Source organism: Tachypleus tridentatus, chromosome 3 (assembly GCF_004210375.1).
Source record: "Tachypleus tridentatus isolate NWPU-2018 chromosome 3, ASM421037v1, whole genome shotgun sequence".
NCBI lineage: Eukaryota > Metazoa > Arthropoda > Merostomata > Xiphosura > Limulidae > Tachypleus > Tachypleus tridentatus.
In genome coordinates, this window is record NC_134827.1 from 78,771,739 (window position 1) to 78,797,545 (window position 25,807).

General features: G+C 34.3%; 1 protein-coding gene across 2 annotated transcripts in view; it reads left to right on the forward strand.

Moving 5' to 3' along the window:
* The window catches only part of LOC143247280 (transmembrane protein 117-like), a 69,218-nt gene that overhangs the window by 37,567 nt on the left and 5,844 nt on the right, over positions 1–25,807 (forward strand). For both annotated transcript variants that reach the window (XM_076495051.1, XM_076495052.1), the window contains 5 exons: positions 2,170–2,429; positions 4,205–4,440; positions 16,527–16,787; positions 18,682–18,808; positions 19,496–19,651. In XM_076495051.1, the coding sequence (XP_076351166.1) occupies positions 2,170–2,429; positions 4,205–4,440; positions 16,527–16,787; positions 18,682–18,808; positions 19,496–19,651 (1,040 nt within the window). The remainder of the gene's footprint in view (positions 1–2,169; positions 2,430–4,204; positions 4,441–16,526; positions 16,788–18,681; positions 18,809–19,495; positions 19,652–25,807) is intronic.

Here is a 25,807-nt window from a genome sequence, read left to right on the forward strand (position 1 = left end):
TTATTTTAATTACATTAATAAATTCCAGTACCTGATCGTAACTTAAGAAATAAGTTATCAATTCTGTCTCACGTTAATTATTTTATATAATATCGGATGAATTTACAACTTACTTAGGAAACTGATGATTGTAATTACTCCGAGAGTGAAAACAAAAGCGTTGAAATATTTTAAATACATATTTTTTTAAAAATTAGAACATGACCATTTATTAACGCCATCAGCGTATTTTGGCCAACTTTTTGTGAGAATGTAGAAGGCTCGTCAGTTGGTGAATTTAGGACATAATATAGGACCCGTATTTAAAGGAAGTCTAAACGCTCACTGTAATTAAATATTGGATACGAAGCTCTTAGTAATATAGCACTATGTAGTTCAGTCCATCCTGAGACATTTTGTTTTTAATTTAAAGCAAAGCTACGCGAGGGCTATCTGTGCAAGCCATTCCTAATTTAACAGTTATAGACAAGAGAGAGGGCTAGTCAACACCTGCCACCGCCAGTTTTTGGGCTACTCCTTTTTACCAATGAACACTGGGATTGACCATCATATAAAAATGCTCCCACGGCTGAAAGGGTAAGCTTGTTCGGTGACTGAGATTCGAGCTTGCGACCCGCAGATTCCAAGTCAAGCGCCCCCTAGCTACCACGCCATGTCAGGTCATCATGAGACAGGAAAAATGCACGCAATCGAATCATTTCTTGCTTTTCAAATATAAAAGTATATTAAGTATGACACTATAATTACGTGACTTTTAATTATGTGAAACATACAGGATGTAGAAGTTCTGGAACCCGTTTTGCAACTGTTCTTAATTTCAGAAATTGGAGAATTATGGCGCTGTTAAAGCAAGAAAACACCTGCTGTTAACCCAAACTTATTTCGAATTATAAAGACAGCATGCGCGATTTATTCGGTAAAATTCGTTAAGTATGTAAGGTTCTAAACTTTTCGGACACGTTCTACATTACAGAAGTAATGCTTATAATGTGATTTATTGAATTAAACATTAAGCCTAAAAATGCATGTGCCCACAAAGTGTTGGCTTAAGTACAGTGAAAGAATTAACAAACTTTATGAACTTACTACAAAGCTTCTGTAGAAACTAGTGACTTGAAAAATCTCAATTGGAAAATTTAAAAAAGATAAGCAACATTATGATTTATAAAATCAAAACAGACAGCCTCACAGGTAACAAAACCATGAACAAATGATAACTGCATCAGTACTAACTGTTTGTTTGTTTTTGAATTTCGCACAAAGCTACTCCAGGGCTATCTGTGCTAGCCGTCCCTAATTTTGCAATGTAAGACTAGAGGGAAGGCAGCTAGTCATCACCACCCACCGCCAACTCTTGGGCTACTCTTTTACCAACGAATAGTGGGATTGACCGTCACATTATAACGCCCCCACGGCTGAAAGGGCGAGCATGTTTGGCGCGACGGGGATGTGAACCCGTGACCCTCGGATTACGAGTCGAGTGCTTTAACCACCTGGCCATGTCGGGCCGTGAAAATGAGTAGCTAAATGTAAATTGTATTGGTTATTGTTGTACAGAGAGAACCTTTGGAACAAAGAATGCGATGGTTGCAATATAAATTAATAACAATTTATCCCGCCTTATTCTCGTCAGCAGGGTACAAAAAATACATGAAAGTGACGAATAATAATACGAAAACACTTAACGTTGGTCCAATTTTATAGACGTAACACTGCAGTTAATATAATAAATCATTTTCAAATATAGAGCATAAAACTATTTATTTTTGTTTTAAATTTCGCACAAAGCTACAAGAGAGATATTTAGTCATCATCACTCACCGCCAACTCTTGGGCTGCTCTTTTACCAAAGAATAGTGACATTTACCGTAACATTGCACCAACTGCATGGCTGAGATGGCGAGCATGTTTGGTGAGTTGAGGATTCGAACCCACGAAAATTACCAGTCGAGTGTCCTAACCACCTGGCCATTCCCGGGCTTAACTATTATCCATCAATCATTAAAAGGGTGGTTTGTATTTCACACTTCAGTTGACTGTTTTTTTGTTATGTTGATTGGTTAACAATACTAGAAAAAATAAGGATCTGTTAATATTTCTAAGGAATTGTTAGATTTATTGTTTGGAATTTTAACTTTATGTTGACTTAACGTTATATATTGTTTTCAGGTATTATTTTCAGCACCCCTACTCTCGTCTTTTTGTGTGCTATTTCGTTATATTTTGCAATTTTCTAATTTTCGCTGAAGATCCAGTCTCGCATAGTCACACGGAGAGCGAGATACCGGTGGTAGGAAATGTCTTCTCTTTCGTAGCAACAAAATACCCTCCTGAGTGGACATGGTGTCTCGTCAAGGTGGCGCTATGGTTGTTTGCCATCTTTGTAGGCCTTGAATTTGGAAAGTATTGTATCCACCACTGCCTTTTAAGTACGTATTGTACGTTTCGTAAATTATTGATTTTCTTATATACATTTTAAGAATATTCCATAACTGCTTAAAGTTCTTTTTATCATCTGATTTTTTTTAGTTAAGTTTTATAGAACGTAATTATGTATGCAAAAAGGTAAATATTCTTAAACATCTAACTTGAAAGACGGATAACCTATGCTGGTTGCCATTAAAACATTAAATTTGTGTCTTTGTATACGAAGCTGTATCTATTAATTGGAACCATAATAAGAGTAGAATAGTGATTGGTAAATCATTATAAGGCTAGAATGGTGAATGGGACCCGGCATGGCCAGGTGGGTTAAGACGTTCGACTCGTAATCTGAGGGTCGCGGATTCGAATCCATATCACACAAAACATGCACACCCTTTAAGCCGTGAGGTCGTTATATTGTGACGGTCAACCCCACTATTTGTTGGTAAAAGAGTAGCCCAAGAGTTGGCGGTGGGTGGTGATGACTAGCTACTTTCCCTCTAGTCTTACACTGCTAAATTAGGGACGGTTTGCGCGAAATTCAAAGAAACAAACAATCATCACGAATATTGAAACCTAATTTTAAGGATTATAAAGCCACAAATTTATGACTGAACCACCGGCAGCCCAATATTCTCATTAAACATCACGAAGAACTAAATAAGTTATTTTAATATATATTTTTAAAATGTAGATTTGCGGCTTTTCGTTTTTTCTTTTACCTCTCACAGTCTTACGTCATGAGGGTCCGGCATGGCCAAGTGTGTTAAGGCGTTCGACTCGTAATCTGAGGGTCGCGGGTTCGCATCGCCATCGCGCCAAACATGTTCACCCTTTCAGCTGTGGGGGCGTTATAATGTCACGGTTAATCCCACTATTCGTTGGTAAAAGAGTAGCCCAAGAGTTGGAGGTTTTTATGCATTTATTCTATCCAATCCTAAATCCAGAACTTGAGCAATATTTTTTCTATTAGAAGTGATGATATAACAAGCGTTTTTGGTTCGTTATTAAAATTATATTATGTATAACGGATACTTTAAAAAAGGAAAAATTAATGAGATAAGGATTTAACTGTAATATTATACCATTTAAAATATGATATTTGGTAATAAAGAAATGTTTCCAAGTAATTTTGCGTGGATCATTCAAAATACCATTTAGAATCCTTACAAACATCACGTAGCATGTTTAAAATTTTAAAATATGAAAACACCGAGTGTCATAATTGTGAACTTCATATCAATATATTTTTCTTCAAAAAATAGTTCGCATTGTTAACCGCTAAGCAACGCCAACCATGGGTAACGAAACCCGATTTTTAGCGTTATAATTCAGTAGATTTATTGCTGACCCATTATTTGAGCCTGTGGGGGGGGGCATTTCAGTATGTATAAGAGAAATATCTGTATTTTCAAGACGACTAGTATGGGTATTAAAATTTTATTAATATAAAGTACAGAACAACGTTAACCTGAAGACGACCCAAAAAGCTCGAAACATTGTTCTGTACTTTATTTTAATTAGAATTTTAATACCAATACCATCCGTTTTGAGAATACATTTTTACTTCAAGTGGGTTTCTCGTTATCATGGAATATTCATCTGTTGTGTGGAAAACTTAAATCGTGATAAGAAACAATAGATACGTGTGAACTAGTCATTTCTTAACAAGTCAAGGAGAAACACGTTTTAATAACAGACTTCTCAGTTTCCGTACTTGGGCTGTATGGACATTATCTGAACCAATACTTCATCTAATTTTTAACTTAATGTATTACAGGAAATATCTTCCGACTGAAAATGTTCCGGGAAGAGCAAGGAACATGGATGATAATGTTTCTCACTGTCATCGTTTTCGTGTACATCTTCTCTCTGGTGTATAACGCTTTCTTACTGTCCAGCTACCCCAACTCCGAGCCCTACAGAATTACCAGTAGAATGGGAATCACCAATATGAACTTCATGAAAGCTGCTGCTTGTGGTACTTGGCTGGGGGACTTCGTCACTGCCTGGATGGTGGGCCCAGAAGAATATAATTCATTTATCCTAACCTATTTAGCTGTATAGCATTACTGTTTCTCTCTTTCTCTTTCTACTTATCTCTAAAATAGATATATTGTAAAACATTCTTATTTTAACACAAGTATGCAACATTATACTTCACCTAGTTACGTTTAAACTTCCATGTCAAAGGTCAAGTCACCTGATGGTTTTGGTTATATGTGTTTTTCACATTTAGAACTAGAAAACAATACGTATTTAGTCAGGTATAGTCAGGAATTGCATTTTGTTTTCTAACAATTTCGTTCATTTCTGTGTTTGGATAACGTTCTTGTCAACAGGATGAAAGTAGTCATAAACTTGTAAATCTCTCGTCTCAATATAAGGTTAGATATTGTTGTGGTAATTCAAAAAGCCTGTACGTATTTCATCAGCTTCTGTATCATTTCTCTTCTGGGATGTAGGAGTGTCCAAGTAAAGGAGTGATGAGAGGTTTGTACAGGATGGTTTGTTACTACGCTAATTCTTATTTTTAAGTGTGCACAAATTAAGTATATAAACTTAATTTCTATAATTAGTTTTTATTTATTTGCCGTTTACTGATAGTCTGATTTTTGCCTTTCAGTTTTAAGTTATTTTCACTTTTCTTCGTGTTTTATTTATCAGAATTTGGAGTTTTATCTGTATATGTACAAAATGTTTACTTATATTTTGGTGGGGTCTTTATTTATATATCTATGAGGCGTTTAGTTTATTTATAATGTTAGCTGCTTGATGACGTTCATGTCATTTCTATACATGGATCTTTCTTTCTTTTTAAAACCTATAAACGATATTTGTATTTTATAACACTTAGATTTTTGTATTTTTGTTATGTTTAGTTTAGAGCACTCTGTAAGTTTTGTGTTAAGCTTTGGTTCTGCCTTTAAAGTAGATATCTGGTCATCTCTCCATTCCGTTTTTCTTGAACTAAGTACGTATAAAGATACTGACCTTCTGTATACTAGGTTGTGTTCTATTTTATTCTATTCGTCTTACGTTTAAGCTATTCTAACACAACATATGCACAGTGAATGATCATTTGGTCATTCATGATCTTGAAAATTAATGACCATTTTGTTTCTCAAGATTGTTTTTGTACACCCACCCTTGAAAAAAAAGGTAGACTTGTGAACCCAAATTTTCATGAAATCATCGATGTAACGTGCTGCCCTCTAGTACTGAGAATGTCAACTCGTTCCATTAGTCAATCATACTGTTAAAAAAATAAAACATTCAACTAGACCCTAGCCCATTTTTTTCTAAACTATTAAGCTTCTGTCCTCTTGTTGTATTGTCTTCAGAATATAGTGTAAAGAAATTAGAGGCCTTTATTCTATTGATCATTTATATATTTGAAGAAGATAACCTTCTAACCTTGAATTACCTCTATAAAATAACCATTCCGTTCCCCAAATTGTCATAGTACCTTTCTCTTTTGAACCTTTCCCAATAAGTCCAATTTGCTACTTTTCAGAGGAGTAGGCTTAAAAACTGTATACATTATGTGAGGCCTAGTTAATGATTTATAATCAGCGCTTTTGTAAGTACACCCAATACACATATTAGGTTACTAATTAGTAACTGAGCAACTCTTTTATGGCTTAAATAATTTATCCACCATTTTGCTAAAACCGTTTTTCAGTTATGCTATTGAGTGTGTTCCCATCTGTATTAAATTTGTGACCCAAAATCCAAATTATGTCTATCAGGTTAATAACAAGTAAATGAGCAACTCATTGATGGATTAAGTCAGTTATCCACCACTTTATTAACACTTGTAGATACTGAGCTGGCTAAACAGATTATGTGTAGATACTGAGCTGGATGAACAGATTGCGTGTAGATACTGAGCTGGATGAACAGATTATGTGTAGATACTGAGCTGGATGAACAGATTATGTGTAGATACTGAGCTGGATGAACAGATTATGTGTAGATAATGAGCTTACTAAACAGATTATGTGTAGATACTGAGCTTACTAAACAAATTATGTGTAGATACAGACCTGGATGAACAGATTATGTGTAGATACTGAGCTTACTAATCAGATTATGTGTAGATACTGAGCTGGATGAACAGATTATGTGTAGATACTGAGCTGGATGAACAGATTATGTGTAGATACTGAGCTTACTAAACAGATTATGTGTAGATACTGAGCTTACTAAACAAATTATGTGTAGATACTGAGCTTACTAAACAGATTATGTGTAGATACTGAGCTTACTAAACAAATTATGTGTAGATACTGAGCTGGATGAACAGATTATGTGTAAATACTGAGCTGGATGAACAGATTATATGTAGATACTGAGCTGGATGAACAGATTATGTGTAGATAATGAGCTTACTAAACAGATTATGTGTAGATACTGAGCTGGATGAACAGATTATGTGTAAATACTGAGCTTACTAAACAGATTATGTGTAGATACTGAGCTGGATGAACAGATTATGTGTAAATACTGAGCTGGATGAACAGATTATATGTAGATACTGAGCTGGATGAACAGATTATGTGTAGATAATGAGCTTACTAAACAGATTATGTGTAGATAATGAGCTTACTAAACAGATTATGTGTAGATACTGAGCTGGATGAACAGATTATGTGTAAATACTGAGCTTACTAAACAGATTATGTGTAGATACTGAGCTTACTAAACAGATTATGTGTAGATACTGAGCTGGATGAACAGATTATGTGTAAATACTGAGCTGGATGAACAGATTATATGTAGATACTGAGCTGGATGAACAGATTATGTGTAGATACTGAGCATACTAAACAAATTATGTGTAGATAATGAGCTTACTAAACAAATTATGTGTAGATACTGAGCTTACTAAACAAATTATGTGTAGATAATGAGCTTACTAAACAGATTATGTGTAGATAATGAGCTTACTAAACAGATTATGTGTAGATAATGAGCTTACTAAACAGATTATGTGTAGATACTGAGCTTACTAAACAAATTATGTGTAGATAATGAGCTTACTAAACAGATTAAGTGTAGATAATGAGCTTACTAAACAGATTATGTGTAGATACTGAGCTTACTAAACAGATTATGTGTAGATAATGAGCTTACTAAACAGATTATGTGTAGATACTGAGCTTACTAAACAGATTATGTGTAGATAATGAGCTTACTAAACAGATTATGTGTAGATACTGAGCTTACTAAACAGATTATGTGTAGATACTGAGCTTACTAAACAAATTATGTGTAGATAATGAGCTTACTAAACAGATTATGTGTAGATACTGAGCTTACTAAACAGATTATGTGTAGATAATGAGCTTACTAAACAGATTATGTGTAGATACTGAGCTTACTAAACAGATTATGTGTAGATAATGAGCTTACTAAACAAATTATGTGTAGATACTGAGCTTACTAAACAGATTATGTGTAGATACTGAGCTTACTAAACAAATTATGTGTAGATAATGAGCTTACTAAACAGATTATGTGTAGATACTGAGCTTACTAAACAAATTATGTGTAGATAATGAGCTTACTAAACAGATTATGTGTAGATACTGAGCTTACTAAACAGATTATGTGTAGATAATGAGCTTACTAAACAGATTATGTGTAGATACTGAGCTGGATGAACAGATTATGTGTAGATACTGAGCTGGATGAACAGATTATGTGTAGATACTGAGCTTACTAAACAGATTATGTGTAGATACTGAGCTTACTAAACAAATTATGTGTAGATACTGAGCTTACTAAACAGATTATGTGTAGATACTGAGCTTACTAAACAAATTATGTGTAGATACTGAGCTGGATGAACAGATTATGTGTAAATACTGAGCTGGATGAACAGATTTTATGTAGATACTGAGCTGGATGAACAGATTATGTGTAGATAATGAGCTTACTAAACAGATTATGTGTAGATACTGAGCTGGATGAACAGATTATGTGTAAATACTGAGCTTACTAAACAGATTATGTGTAGATACTGAGCTGGATGAACAGATTATGTGTAAATACTGAGCTGGATGAACAGATTATATGTAGATACTGAGCTGGATGAACAGATTATGTGTAGATAATGAGCTTACTAAACAGATTATGTGTAGATAATGAGCTTACTAAACAGATTATGTGTAGATACTGAGCTGGATGAACAGATTATGTGTAAATAGTGAGCTTACTAAACAGATTATGTGTAGATACTGAGCTTACTAAACAGATTATGTGTAGATACTGAGCTGGATGAACAGATTATGTGTAAATACTGAGCTGGATGAACAGATTATATGTAGATACTGAGCTGGATGAACAGATTATGTGTAGATACTGAGCATACTAAACAAATTATGTGTAGATAATGAGCTTACTAAACAAATTATGTGTAGATACTGAGCTTACTAAACAAATTATGTGTAGATAATGAGCTTACTAAACAGATTATGTGTAGATAATGAGCTTACTAAACAGATTATGTGTAGATAATGAGCTTACTAAACAGATTATGTGTAGATACTGAGCTTACTAAACAAATTATGTGTAGATAATGAGCTTACTAAACAGATTAAGTGTAGATAATGAGCTTACTAAACAGATTATGTGTAGATACTGAGCTTACTAAACAGATTATGTGTAGATAATGAGCTTACTAAACAGATTATGTGTAGATACTGAGCTTACTAAACAGATTATGTGTAGATAATGAGCTTACTAAACAGATTATGTGTAGATACTGAGCTTACTAAACAGATTATGTGTAGATACTGAGCTTACTAAACAAATTATGTGTAGATAATGAGCTTACTAAACAGATTATGTGTAGATACTGAGCTTACTAAACAGATTATGTGTAGATAATGAGCTTACTAAACAGATTATGTGTAGATACTGAGCTTACTAAACAGATTATGTGTAGATAATGAGCTTACTAAACAAATTATGTGTAGATACTGAGCTTACTAAACAGATTATGTGTAGATACTGAGCTTACTAAACAAATTATGTGTAGATAATGAGCTTACTAAACAGATTATGTGTAGATACTGAGCTTACTAAACAGATTATGTGTAGATACTGAGCTGGATGAACAGATTACGTGTAGATACTGAGCTTACTAAACAGATTATGTGTAGATAATGAGCTTACTAAACAAATTATGTGTAGATACTGAGCTTACTAAACAGATTATGTGTAGATAATGAGCTTACTAAACAAATTATGTGTAGATAATGAGCTTACTAAACAGATTATGTGTAGATACTGAGCTTACTAAACAGATTATGTGTAGATAATGAGCTTACTAAACAGATTATGTGTAGATACTGAGCTTACTAAACAGATTATGTGTAGATAATGAGCTTACTAAACAGATTATGTGTAGATACTGAGCTTACTAAACAGATTATGTGTAGATACTGAGCTTACTAAACAGATTATGTGTAGATAATGAGCTTACAAAACAGATTATGTGTAGATACTGAGCTTACTAAACAGATTATGTGTAGATAATGAGCTTACTAAACAGATTATGTGTAGATAATGAGCTTACTAAACAGATTATGTGTAGATAATGAGCTTACTAAACAGATTATGTGTAGATACTGAGCTTACTAAACAGATTATGTGTAGATACTGAGCTTACTAAACAGATTATGTGTAGATAATGAGCTTACTAAACAGATTATGTGTAGATAATGAGCTTACTAAACAGATTATGTGTAGATACTGAGCTTACTAAACAGATTATGTGTAGATAATGAGCTTACAAAACAGATTATGTGTAGATACTGAGCTGGATGAACAGATTACGTGTAGATACTGAGCTTACTAAACAAATTATGTGTAGATAATGAGCTTACTAAACAAATTATGTGTAGATACTGAGCTTACTAAACAGATTATGTGTAGATAATGAGCTTACTAAACAGATTATGTGTAGATACTGAGCTGGATGAACAGATTACGTGTAGATACTGAGCTTACTAAACAAATTATATGTAGATAATGAGCTTACTAAACAGATTATGTGTAGATACTGAGCTTACTAAACAGATTATGTGTAGATACTGAGCTTACTAAACAGATTATGTGTAGATAATGAGCTTACTAAACAGATTATGTGTAGATACTGAGCTTACTAAACAGATTATATGTAGATAATGAGCTTACTAAACAGATTATGTGTAGATACTGAGCTTACTAAACAGATTATGTGTAGATACTGAGCTTACTAAACAAATTATGTGTAGATACTGAGCTGGATGAACAGATTATGTGTAGATACTGAGCTTACTAAACAAATTATGTGTAGATAATGAGCTTACTAAACAGATTATGTGTAGATACTGAGCTGGATGAACAGATTACGTGTAGATACTGAGCTTACTAAACAAATTATGTGTAGATAATGAGCTTACTAAACAAATTATGTGTAGATACTGAGCTTACTAAACAGATTATGTGTAGATAATGAGCTTACTAAACAGATTATGTGTAGATAATGAGCTTACTAAACAGATTATGTGTAGATACTGAGCTTACTAAACAAATTATGTGTAGATAATGAGCTTACTAAACAGATTATGTGTAGATACTGAGCTGGATGAACAGATTACGTGTAGATACTGAGCTTACTAAACAGATTATGTGTAGATAATGAGCTTACTAAACAAATTATGTGTAGATACTGAGCTTACTAAACAGATTATGTGTAGATAATGAGCTTACTAAACAGATTATGTGTAGATAATGAGCTTACTAAACAGATTATGTGTAGATAATGAGCTTACTAAACAGATTATGTGTAGATACTGAGCTTACTAAACAGATTATGTGTAGATACTGAGCTGGATGAACAGATTATGTGTAAATACTGAGCTTACTAAACAGATTATGTGTAGATACTGAGCTGGATGAACAGATTATGTGTAAATACTGAGCTGGATGAACAGATTATATGTAGATACTGAGCTGGATGAACAGATTATGTGTAGATACTGAGCTTACTAAACAAATTATGTGTAGATAATGAGCTTACTAAACAAATTATGTGTAGATACTGAGCTTACTAAACAAATTATGTGTAGATAATGAGCTTACTAAACAGATTATGTGTAGATAATGAGCTTACTAAACAGATTATGTGTAGATAATGAGCTTACTAAACAGATTATGTGTAGATAATGAGCTTACTAAACAAATTATGTGTAGATAATGAGCTTACTAAACAGATTATGTGTAGATACTGAGCTGGATGAACAGATTATGTGTAAATACTGAGCTGGATGAACAGATTATATGTAGATACTGAGCTGGATGAACAGATTATGTGTAGATACTGAGCTTACTAAACAAATTATGTGTAGATAATGAGCTTACTAAACAAATTATGTGTAGATACTGAGCTTACTAAACAAATTATGTGTAGATAATGAGCTTACTAAACAGATTATGTGTAGATAATGAGCTTACTAAACAGATTATGTGTAGATAATGAGCTTACTAAACAGATTATGTGTAGATACTGAGCTTACTAAACAGAGTATGTGTAGATAATGAGCTTACTAAACAGATTATGTGTAGATAATGAGCTTACTAAACAGATTATGTGTAGATACTGAGCTTACTAAACAAATTATGTACAGATAATGAGCTTACTAAACAGATTATGTGTACATAATGAGCTTACTAAACAGATTATGTGTAGATAATGAGCTTACTAAACAGATTATGTGTAGATACTGAGCTTACTAAACAGATTATGTGTAGATAATGAGCTTACTAAACAGATTATGTGTAGATACTGAGCTTACTAAACAGATTATGTGTAGATACTGAGCTTACTAAACAGATTATGTGTAGATAATGAGCTTACTAAACAGATTATGTGTAGATAATGAGCTTACTCAACAAATTATGTGTAGATACTGAGCTTACTAAACAGATTATGTGTAGATAATGAGCTTACTAAACAAAGTATGTGTAGATAATGAGCTTACTAAACAGATTATGTGTAGATACTGAGCTTACTAAACAAATTATGTGTAGATAATGAGCTTACTAAACAGATTATGTGTAGATACTGAGCTTACTAAACAGATTATGTGTAGATAATGAGCTTACTAAACAGATTATGTGTAGATACTGAGCTGGATGAACAGATTATGTGTAAATACTGAGCTGGATGAACAGATTATATGTAGATACTGAGCTGGATGAACAGATTATGTGTAGATACTGAGCTTACTAAACAAATTATGTGTAGATAATGAGCTTAGTAAACAAATTATGTGTAGATACTGAGCTTACTAAACAAATTATGTGTAGATAATGAGCTTACTAAACAGATTATGTGTAGATAATGAGCTTACTAAACAGATTATGTGTAGATAATGAGCTTACTAAACAGATTATGTGTAGATACTGAGCTTACTAAACAAATTATGTGTAGATAATGAGCTTACTAAACAGATTATGTGTAGATAATGAGCTTACTAAACAGATTATGTGTAGATAATGAGCTTACTAAACAGATTATGTGTAGATACTGAGCTTACTAAACAGATTATGTGTAGATACTGAGCTTACTAAACAGATTATGTGTAGATAATGAGCTTACTAAACAGATTATGTGTAGATAATGAGCTTACTAAACAGATTATGTGTAGATAATGAGCTTACTAAACAAATTATGTGTAGATACTGAGCTTACTAAACAGATTATGTGTAGATACTGAGCTTACTAAACAAATTATGTGTAGATAATGAGCTTACTAAACAGATTATGTGTAGATACTGAGCTTACTAAACAGATTATGTGTAGATAATGAGCTTACTAAACAGATTATGTGTAGATAATGAGCTTACTAAACAAATTATGTGTAGATAATGAGCTTACTAAACAGATTATGTGTAGATACTGAGCTTACTAAACAAATTATGTGTAGATAATGAGCTTACTAAACAGATTATGTGTAGATACTGAGCTTACTAAACAGATTATGTGTAGATACTGAGCTTACTAAACAGATTATGTGTAGATAATGAGCTTACTAAACAAATTATGTGTAGATAATGAGCTTACTAAACAAATTATGTGTAGATACTGAGCTTACTAAACAGATTATGTGTAGATAATGAGCTTACTAAACAGATTATGTGTAGATACCGAGCTTACTAAACAGATTATGTGTAGATAATGAGCTTACTAAACAGATTATGTGTAGATAATGAGCTTACTAAACAGATTAAGTGTAGATAATGAGCTTACTAAACAGATTATGTGTAGATACTGAGCTGGATGAACAGATTATGTGTAGATACTGAGCTTACTAAACAGATTATGTGTAGATACTGAGCTTACTAAACAGATTATGTGTAGATAATGAGCTTACTAAACAGATTATGTGTAGATAATGAGCTTACTAAACAAATTATGTGTAGATACGGAGCTTACTAAACAGATTATGTGTAGATAATGAGCTTACTAAACAGATTATGTGTAGATACTGAGCTTACTAAACAGATTATGTGTAGATACTGAGCTTACTAAACAGATTATGTGTAGATACTGAGCTGGATGAACAGATTATGTGTAAATACTGAGCTGGATGAACAGATTATGTGTAGATACTGAGCTGGATGAACAGATTATGTGTAGATACTGAGCTGGGTGAACAGATTATGTGTAGATAATGAGCTTACTAAACAGATTATGTGTAGATACTGAGCTTACTAAACAAATTATGTGTAGATACTGAGCTGGATGAACAGATTATGTGTAAATACTGAGCTGGATGAACAGATTATGTGTAGATACTGAGCTGGATGAACAGATTATGTGTAGATACTGAGCTGGATGAACAGATTATGTGTAGATACTGAGCTGGATGAACAGATTATGTGTAGATAATGAGCTTACTAAACAGATTATGTGTAGATACTGAGCTTACTAAACAAATTATGTGTAGATACTGAGCTGGATGAACAGATTATGTGTAGATACTGAGCTTACTAAACAGATTATGTGTAGATACTGAGCTGGATGAACAGATTATGTGTAGATACTGAGCTTACTAAACAGATTATGTGTAGATACTGAGCTTACTAAACAGATCATGTGTAGATACTGAGCTGGCTAAACGGGTAATATATAGATGAGTAGCGAGATCCAACACTACGTCATCAGTAGATTAATCAAATCTGTTCCATCTTTTATTATTTACATAAAGTACACTAGAACAATTAAATATTAAGTATTCTGCTTTAAAACACACAACAAAAGCTGACGTTATCTCTCATTTGAAAGGCTTGCTTGATTGTTTGTTTCAGTGCCATGTTATACAATGGGCTAACTACATTCTGTCTGTTTACCAGCTGTTGTCATTAAATCTTGAATTACAATGACCTGTAATTAAATGAACACACGTCGTCACAACAAAGCGTCTAAACTCGTAAAGATAAACTCCATAGCTTCCCATATATTGTAATCACACATAGCTATAGAAAGTTATGAACTAAAACCGTCCACGTACACCCTATACTTGGATCAGTTTTGTGTGTGTGTGCGCGTCAACATTTCGATGTATTGTTCTTTAAAGTACCCATTCGGAGTTTTAAACACAACAAAACTTTCTAAGCTTTATTACCTATTCGTAAAATTGTTTAGAAGCTCTTTTAACCGTCACTTTTGTAAGAATTGTTTAGCTTAAGAGGCAAAGTTTGCTGCGGCATTTAAATGAACTACAGATTTGTAAGTTACTATTTATCGATTATATCTCTAAGCATGTAAACAGTTTTGACACAGATACGGCTGCTTATGATAGTGCTATTTAATCTATTGCTAGGATGCACGTAAAAGTATAACTAGGAACTAAATCGTTTGGTAGGCGCATATTAGAATATATGTTTGTTAGGGACTTTTATCTTACCTGAGGGGCCCGACATGGCCAAGCGTGTTAAGGCGTTCGACTCGTTATCCGAAGGTCGCAGGTTTGAATCCTGGTCGCACAAAATACACTTCCCCTTTCAGCCGTGGGGGCGTTATAATGTTACGATCAATCCCACTATTCGTTGGTAAAAGAGTAGCCCAAGAGTTGGCAGTGGGTGATGATGACTAGCTGCCTTCCCTCTAGTCTTACACTGCTAAATGAGGGATGGCTAGCGCAGATAGCCCTGGAGTAGCTTTGCGCGAAATTCAAAGAACAAAAACAATCTTTCCTGAGGTGTTAGCACAGAGACATCTAGTGTGAGAAAGCTCAAATTTTATTTCCATCTTTTTATTGAAGAATAAAGTGAAAATATGGGGGACAAGAAAATTATCTTTAGAAATATTACTATTAAGATTTATCTAAAAATTAGACACTAATATGCGATTCTTGTTTATGTTTATGTTCAAAATCACTCAATTTAAACTTTGAAAGATTTTAAAATCCACGATATTCTCCAAGTAGATAAATTGGTTAACTTGGTGCTTGTAATGCAGGTTCCGACACAACGCAGATAACACATCGTGTAGCTTCGCGCTTAAACAAACCAAGCACAAGATTTGACAACTAGGTGTAATTTTACTAAGAACGAATTGAAGGCACGAAAACAACAACAACATCGGACAGAAAGAAGAGCTAGAGAAAAATATAAGAAAACATACAACGTTGATAAAACATAAAACCAACTTTTTACCTGTTCGTTAAAACATTAAAAATTAACTAGTTAACACAGGATTTTTAATGGTTACAAACTTTATTTATATAGGTTGTTATTTGTCGCAAATTTATATTAATTCGTGGTAAGAACATAAAACACAAAATCAACATTTCACCTATTGGTTCAAAGGTTACAAATGAACTACTTAATACGTGATTTTTGAACGCTTATATAACTATTTATATAGGCTCTTTGTTTTCTAATATTTATCATAATTTTTGTTATATCCTGGAAATAGAAACTCTATTCATGGATAATAACAAAATAAAAACACTTTTTACATACAATATTTCACCCAACATTAGTATGTCTTTCACACATGTTCATGCTTGTCAACAATACCTTGGTATTACTAACAGGTCACTGATATGATGCTCCAAGACAACCTCTACGTTGATTGGGCCAAAACAGCTAGAAGGTTTTGGAAGTCCCATGGCCGGGTTCGTATATTCATCTTCTGGGCAGGTTCTTCTATCATGACGGCGCTAGTTGTAACCTTAATAGTCAGTGATGGGATCACTTGGGATCGTCTGAACAGGGATTTTGTGGCTACCACGGAGCTGTCACGAGCCTTCTTGGCTTCCTTCATACTAGTTATGGATCTTTTAATAGTGATGCAGGTGAGCTTTCTGTTGTGTTGTAATATTTCTCAGCAAGTTGTCGTAAACCTAGTAATCTACGACGTTGTTTCTGTTTTTATTTTGTGGTTAACCGCTAAAGAAGCATAGCTTCTATAAAAGACAACATTAAATAATGTTTCTCTTCTTTTTTATGTAATTAATTCTGTAATTACTTTATTAGATGTTAATTGCATACCTTGTTTTGTGGAAGGTAATGACTGACTCATTTAATTGCGTGAATTTGTTTTTTTGAATTTCACACAAATCTACATGAGGGCTATCTGCGCAAGCCGTCCCTCATTTAGCAGTGTAAGTCTAGAGGGAAGGCAGCTAGTCATCATCACCCACTGCCAACTCTTGGGCTACTTTTTTTACCAACGAATAGTGGGATTGACCGTCACATTAAAACGACCCCACGACTGAAAGGGGGTGCATGTTTATTGTGACAGGGATTCGAACCCGTGACCCTTAGATTAGGAGAGTCAAGCGCCTCCTAACCATGTGGCCTTGCCGTGCCTGACTGATTAAATATTTGTCTTTAAATCCGAAAGTTTGTACCAAACACTGAAAATGTGCCACATTTTAGGGCTGTTCTTTTTATACTTCTTGGGTAAGAACTATAAAACAAAATATTCTGGACAAATCGTTGGACAATCTCTAGTTACTATACCAAAGGCCCGGCATGGTCAGATGATTAAAGCACTCGACTTGAAATCTGAGGGTCGCGGGTTCGAATCCTCGTTACAGCAAACATGCTCGCACTTTGAGCCGTGGGGGCATTATAATGTGACGGTCAATCCGACTATTTTGTGGTTAAAGAGTAGCCCAACAATTGGCACTGAGTGGTGATGACTAGTTGCTTTCCCTCTAGTCTTACAATGCTAAATTAGAGACGGTTAGCACAGATAGCCCTTGTGTAGCTTTGCACGAAATTCAAAACAAACCAAACCAAAGAACTACGGTAAACGAATCAGACAACCGTAGATGATGCTTGCAAAAATTGTATAGATAAAGCAGCAATGTGCCTTATTTACGGAGTTTTTCCTTATCCCATTCTCGAGAAAAAAAAATCCAAGACAAAACGATAGTTATTTATGATACAAAATATTACGGTAACTAAATAGGTCAACTCTGGTGGTCATTGCTAACATACATAATAAATCAACTTGTTAGTAACACAGATGACCCCCAGTGGGATAGCGATAGGTCTTCGGCTTTACAGTTCTTATACCCGGGGTTCGAATTCCATAGTGGACACAGCAGTTAGCTCAATGTGGCTTTTCTCTAAAATAGCGAAGTGAAATATGTTTTGAAGGACTTTATCGTATAATTCAGAAAAGGCTTTTTTTGTTTAACACACGTTTCAAATCTACATGTTATAACATATTTTCATAGATCTTTCATTAACTCTAATTTACAGATTTATTAAATATTTCTTCCTATTTTGACCTTAATGTTAAACTTCCCTCAAATAAACCAAACAATCCATCAAATAGTGTCTCTAAAAGTAAAACCGACGTGTCTTTCTTGCAGGGCCTGGAACTTTCACGTTTAACCTATGATAAAAACATAAAGTTTGTCTAATGTAATTAATATAACTTTGGACGTTTCTCTGCAATACTTTCCACATTTTGTCTGTGTCTTTGACATAAGGCTTGTCTAACGTTAGAGTAATACAACCTACATGGATGTATCTTTACTTGCAGAACTAAGACTTTCCATATTTTGTCTGTGATTTAGATATAAGGTTTGTCTGGTGTTAGAGTAATACAACCTATATTGGTGTGTTTTTACTTGCAGGACTGGGACTTTCCTCATTTTGTCTGTGATGTAGACATAAGGTTTGTCTAGTGTTGGAGTAATATAACCTACATTGTTGTATCTTTACTTGCAGGACTGGGACTTTCCTCATTTTGTCTGTGATTTAGATATAAAGCTTCCTGGTATGCATGTAGTCTCCTTTAAGTACAGGATGTTTCAGAAGTACGTTAGTATTCCAGATGTAGTGTTTCACATTACAGGTTTGTACATTCTTGCATCTATTTATAATTCTATTGCACTTTCATCAATTGACCTGGATTGTCAACAAGAATAAACGGTTAAAGAAACACTATTGTTTTAAACTGAAGTTAAACAGTATATTGGTTTACTGATTCTGAGGTGTCATTCCATATAGCCTAGCCCTAGTTCATGATTAAGGGTTTGTTTGAGGTCAGAAATTAAGACAGCCAACGAACTTCCTATCATAAATATCTCTCCTTTGACTAATGATGATTAAACATTTACCATTCAATTAATAACTCAGTCATTTCAATATGATATCAAACAAGTCTTCCACTTTGTGAATAATTAAATATTTAAATCAATATGGATTTTCTAATTATTGTAATGTGAAGAGATGACTTTACACCCATACTATTTATTGTTTTAACCATTAGATGTTTTAGTTTCGGATTTAGATTCTTTTCAGCGATCACAAACTCATCTAAGCTTGGTGTCCTTCCCCATTGTAATCACTTTGATAATAATTAATTATGATACTTAAGCACTGTTTTTTTTTTGTTCTTCATTTATTATTAAACATTTCTCTGAAAGAAAATAACTTAAAAATAAAATTAGTTATTGTTTTCTGGTAAACAAAGATCATATTTTTTTCTAGCTTTTATTTGAACTAACATTACATCTAATATCTCTCTTCATACTCCCAGGAAAATGGTTCAACTATGGAATAATTATGTTCGTCATGATCTTGGATTTGAACATGTGGAAAAACCAGATTTTCTACTCTCCTGAAGCATATGGTCAGTATATAGGGCCCAATTACAAAGTGTATACTGTAGCCGATCAGGAGATTCTAGAAACAGGTAAAAGGTCAAGTTATATCTCTCAAAGATTATGGACACAACCTAAATAATATGAGTTTCGAGGGTCTCTCCAAGTGCGTTAATAATGAAGGCTATACTTAGAAATACAGTTATAAGTACGTTATATTACAATGATTTGGGTACCATGGCAAAAAGGCTCCACCTAAAGGCTAGCATGTCCATTCTGTTTACTTTCATAATCCATGTAGTGTACGAGGGCGACGTTTTTCCGGCTCCTATCTTAACAATCGGTCACATAGAAATTCGTAGGCGCTGCATACGGTGAACTGAATAAAATATCTTCGTATGGAATAGATACTCATTTCATTGTTATGAAGTTTAATGAATGCAAGTGTTAAACGGATATTTTGTGTAAACAACTTATGTACAAATGACTTGTACTACTTTTCTAGACGAAGATCCTTGTTCATTATATTATCTGTCGCACGAAGAGGGACTTTTACCACTAACCTTTGTGCTCATGAATTCTTACCTGTTACAAGACGCTGCATTTTACTTTCCTTGACTAAAGAACTTGTTGTGGATTTCTTTCTGCGTGGTGCTAGTGCCTCAAGTTACTTCATATTTATTATTTTCCAGTTACATTTAATACAAGGGATACCCACGTGTTGATATTACAAAATCCTCGATTAAACACATGATCATGATTTAACGATAGGAATATAATGCTTCAAACAGGGCTGTTATGTACATTGCCCAAAAAGGAAAAAATGGCAAACAATATAAAAATATCGTTTTGGTACATGCCGTTCTACTGCAACTTCATATTGTCTGTGGTCATCAAGTACTTTGCTAATTTGCCCACTACAAATCGTTTCAATATAACGTACTCAATCTAAAGTCGCAAAAAACTAATCCATATAACTTCTCAAGAGGTTATTGAAATGTGTAAGAGATAGATATTGACCAACGAAGTTTATAGATAGAGTACTGATTGGAAAAATCACATAATATATTCTGGAACCTATGAAGCGGATCTTCATTCAACAACTAGTTGGTTGATAGATGAAAGTTTCAAAACCACACCTTACAGACTTTTAGATGGAATACAACAACACGCGTATAAGGAATTAATTTTATTTATTGTATAACATTTCAAAACGACAAGAATGCTTCCATAACAGTAACTGTATCGTAAGTAATATAATTTATCTGAGTAACGCTTTTAAAATAAGTATCACATTAATTGCGAAGTGTATCAGTTTGTCAATATATTTTTCGCGAGTTAAGTAATTTCTTCAATTAGAAGTCAGAGTATCAGGCAGAGTAGAAATTGCATCGGTGTTGTGAAGACAGGCTATGTTATCCACTGCTATTTTATATGTTACTTACTCTGAATAAATACCAAGTAAACTGCCAGTTTTAGAAGTGTAGTACTTACTCAGTAATTAACAAGGAAATTCTGAACACAGGTGAATGGTCATTCTATTACCTATAATATTATTGTCACATGAAAGACCCAATTACAAAATACAAGCTGTAGGTAACCATCTGTTTTTAGAAGCTGGTAGACAATCAAGCTATATCTTTTAAAGCTTATATATGTATTGTGTTTTTAGAAGCTGGTAGGCATTCAAGCTATATCTTTTAAGGCTTATATATGTATTGTGTTTTTAGAAGCTGGTAGGCATTCAAGCTATATCTTTTGTTTTTAGAAGCTGGTAGGCATTCAAGCTATATCTTTTAAGGTTTATATATGTATTGTGTTTTTAGAAGCTGGTAGACAATTAAGCTATATCTTTTAAAGCTTATATATGTATTGTGTTTTTAGAAGCTGGTAGACAATCAAGCTATATCTTTTAAGGCTTATATATGTATTGTGTTTTTTGAGGTAGGGGAAATAAACTGAAGGTTGTGTTTAACAACACCATGTAACAAAATTTTTACTTTTTCTTGTTCCTGGGCAGAAAGTGTTATTTTCCAGTTACTTATGCCTAAAGTAAATAGAAAAGACCTATTTTTCTCTTCAAACTTTGCTTTTGTGACCTAGGTAATGAAATTTTCAAATTTACTCATTTTCCAGAACATTCCAGGTAGATTCAGTGCTGAGTAGCTGATTGAGAACTTTCTCGAACTTACAAGAATTTTCTAGAACTTTCCATAGTAATATATATACAGGGGCTTACCACTTCAGTTTAGTTCTAGCTGCCGAAGTGAACACATAGACCTATCTGATTTTATCAGAGATGGCATCAAGAAGCTACAAGTATTCTCCAGACATATTCTGCTATGTAAGTAGCCAATTAATCAAGACAAAAGCGAGAAAGTACTCTGTGATAGCATCTACTAAAATGTGTGAAGCCTACAAGGCATATTTCAGCATGCCTGTCGGAAATCAAGACAAACCCTGGGCACCTCATTTTACCTGCGAGCACTGCGAAAAAAACTCTAGAAGGTAAGACTGACAAATTTTGCTTGCTTGAATAGTAAGATTTTATATTATACAAATTTTAGATCTTTTAAAATTTAAATATCTTTTAATTTATTTTTAAATTTCCAGTAGCGTAGAAAAATATCACAAAATATTTTGCATGAACCTCTTACACATTAGTTGTGGATGAAATAAATATATTCTTCATAATAACAATTTTATTTTGTTCTTTTGCAGGTTGGTACAAAGGGGAAAAGAGAGTCATGAAGTTGACTATTCCAAGAATTTGACGTGAACCAACTGACCAATCAAGCAATTGCTACTTCTGCATGGTGGACCCTTCCAAACGTCGGGCTGGAAAGAATGCATCTGCTATCATGTATCCAGACCTTCCATTATCCATCACCCCAGTGCCATACTTCTCTGAGCTCTCTGTACCCACTCCGCCAAAGAGAAAGTAGCCATCCTCAGAAGAGAGCAGCAAATCAGAAGAGGAGCTAGACGTTCAAGATCCAGATTACAATTTCAGAGGTACAGCTGGTGAGTGAAACCCATAATATCCCAACTAAAGAGATCTCAATGACTTGATCAGAGATCTTGGTCTAACAAAGTCGAATGCCGAACTTTTGACATCTAGGCTCAAGGAGTGGGATTTGTTAGATGAAAGTGTGCAAGTCACAAATCAGAGGAAGCGTCACCGACATTTTTCACGCTTTTACACTCGTCAAGATGGGCTCTGCTTCTGCCACAATGTATCCGTTCTGTGCGAGGCAGTTGGAATTGCCTGTAACCCGAACGAGTGGCGCTTCTTCACTGATATCTCATTCAGAAGCCTTAAAGCTCCGCTGCTCCATAACGGGAATAAGTATCCGTCTCTTCCCCTGGCTCATTTGGTGCACCTCGAAGAGGAATACAACAGCGTCAAGACCTTGCTACAAGCCTTGAAATATGAAGAAACTGGCTGGGAGGTAATCGGAGACTTCAAAATGGTGGCATTCCTGATGGGTATCCAAGAAGGCTTTACCAAGTTTCCCTGTTATCTTTACCTTCGAGACAGCAGGGACACCGTAGCGCACGACAACAGGAAGCACTGGCCACAACGGACCGAGTTTTCTGTAGGGAGACACAATGTCAAGTGTAAGCCACTAGTGAACTTCCAGAAGGTGTTGTTTCCACCATTGCACACAATATTGGGTCTCATGAAACAGTTTGTCACAGGTCTTGACAAGGAGTCTGCAGCCTTCAAGTACCTTCAAGACTTCTTCTCTAAGCTGCCTGAGGCAAAGGTCAAAGTTGGTGTCTTCGTTGGACCACAAATAAAGAAGATCCTAGAGTGCATAGAATTCCCCAAGAAGCTCAGTAGGAAAGGGAAAAAAGCTTGGGGCAGCTTTGTCGTAGTAGTTCGGGGCTTCTTGGGCAATCACAAGGCCAAAAAGTATGTGGAACTGGTTGAGGCTCTGATGAAGAACTACGGCAAAATGGGCTGCAGGATGTCCCTAAAAGTCCATATCCTTAACACTTATCTTGATAAATTAAAAAAGAACATTGAAGCATACCCATAAGGAACAAGGCGAGCGCTTCCACCAAGATATACTGGACTTTGAACGCCACTACTAAGGAGCTTATAACGAAAACATGATGGGAGACTGTATTTGGGGGCTAATACGTGAAAGAGATTTACATTACAGTCGCAAATTTCGAAAAACTACTCACTTCTAAACATTTTTGTATAACTTTAGTATAAACACATGTAAATTTTGATTCATATGTTGTTTTATTCAGACCTTATGTAAATGAAAATGTGCAGATTTGCCTATTTTACATAGAAAATAGGTTAATTTCTAAATTGTATTATCCAGGTCACAAAAGCAAAGTTTGAAGGAAATAATGGCCATTTTCTGTACTTTTACGACATAAGCAATTAAGAAATAACACATACTATCCAGGAACATAGTGTTATATTAATTAACTGTTATTGAAACGTGAAGGTGGAAAATATTGTCTAACAGTTCGTACTTGATCTACAACCAGATGGTTAGGGTACTTCACTCGTGGTCTGAGTATCTTGGGTTTGGATCCCCGATACACCTGACATGATCGCCCTCTCAGTCGTAGGAGCGTTATAATATGACGGTCAGTCCCACTATTCACTGGTCGAAGAGTAGCCCAAGAGTTGACGGAGAGCGGTGATGACTAGCTGCCTTCCCTTTAGTTTTGCACTGCCAAATTAGGGATGGTTAGCGCAGATAGCCCTTATGTAGATTTGTGCAAAATTTAAGCTTTATCAAGCACGTCCTCACATGTCATACAAAAACATTTCTGAGTAAACACCCAATTTTGGCAAAATAGTAATTTCTTATTAATTAAAATGTTGGTTTTCCTGATTGGTACTTTTTAAATACGATACATTATCTAGCTATTAGAAATTATTGTAACCTTTGGCCCCTTGCTATAGTGGAAAATTAATAAGAGCTTAAGTCTAACCTTTCACCCGTCAAGTTTTGTTTTTCCTGATTTCTTTGAACACTCGCGAAAAATACTATTAAATTCTTCGTTAGTAGGAAAAGTGAAACGAACGTCTGTTCAGATAAAATGGGGAGGGATGTTCTTAACAAAATGTTGTTTTCACTTATCTTCGTCTTCAACTTTCTAAAACTAAGCTGACGTAATAAGTTTTATTACAATTATTATCTCTCAATGGTTCATACCTTGAAATAAATTATATATCTACGAGATCTAACAAACTGGAGATTTTTATGAAAGGTTTTGATTTTGTAATCCTTGACATCTATCTTTGAAATTCAAAACACAAACCCGTGATGTAGATATTAAGTGTTTGAGGATTTGTATCAGTAAAAAAATACTACTACTACTAATGATACGTTCGTAATAAGATCTAGTATTAAATTTATTCCATTCTATTTTCCTAGTGTTCCTGAATATTCTTTTAAAAATATCTCGTGTTATCAAAAGATGGCGCTATAGTTAGGGAATAAAATACCTTAAAATATTTTATAAAATGAAATTTTACCAAACCTTCTTACATAATACATAGATTATCGTGCAGCGACTAAGCCTTTTTTCAAATTTTCGGTTTTATAATATTTTTGTATATTTACTACAGATGACGCTACATGTCAAATGTATCTTGCGAAAGATACAAGTACAGTGGTACCTTGGTTCTCGAACGACTCCCTTCTCGAACAATTCGGTTTTCGAACATATTGTTTGAGAAAAAAATGTCTCGATTGTCGAACATAAATTCGGTTCCCGAACCAAGCTGTCGTGGCTCGAACCCCCGAAATAACCCGACTGATAACCCGAACGACCCTTCGACCATTTTCGGCCCACGCCAACCTTGCCCAAAACATTTTACCAGCACCTGTCGCTCAGTCCACACCCCCGCTAAAATATGCTGTGAACGTTCTCGTTTTTCGTTTGGTTTTTTTTCTAAATATTCTGATTAAATAAGCCACCATGGGGTCAAAGAAGGATAATGAAAGCAGCAAACCAAAAAGAAAAATTGTTAGAGCCACAATAGAGGTGAAAAAAGATTTCATAGCGAAGTATGAGAGTGGTGTTCGCGTGTCTGATCTTGCTACACAGTTTGGTATGGCGAAGTCTACAGTCTACACCATACTGAAAAATTAAGAGGTCATCAAAGGAGCTGATGTTGCAAAAGGAGTGACAGTGCTTACGAAACAAAGATCACAAACAATGGAAGAGGTAGAAAAACTGTTGTTGATTTGGGTAAACGAAAAACA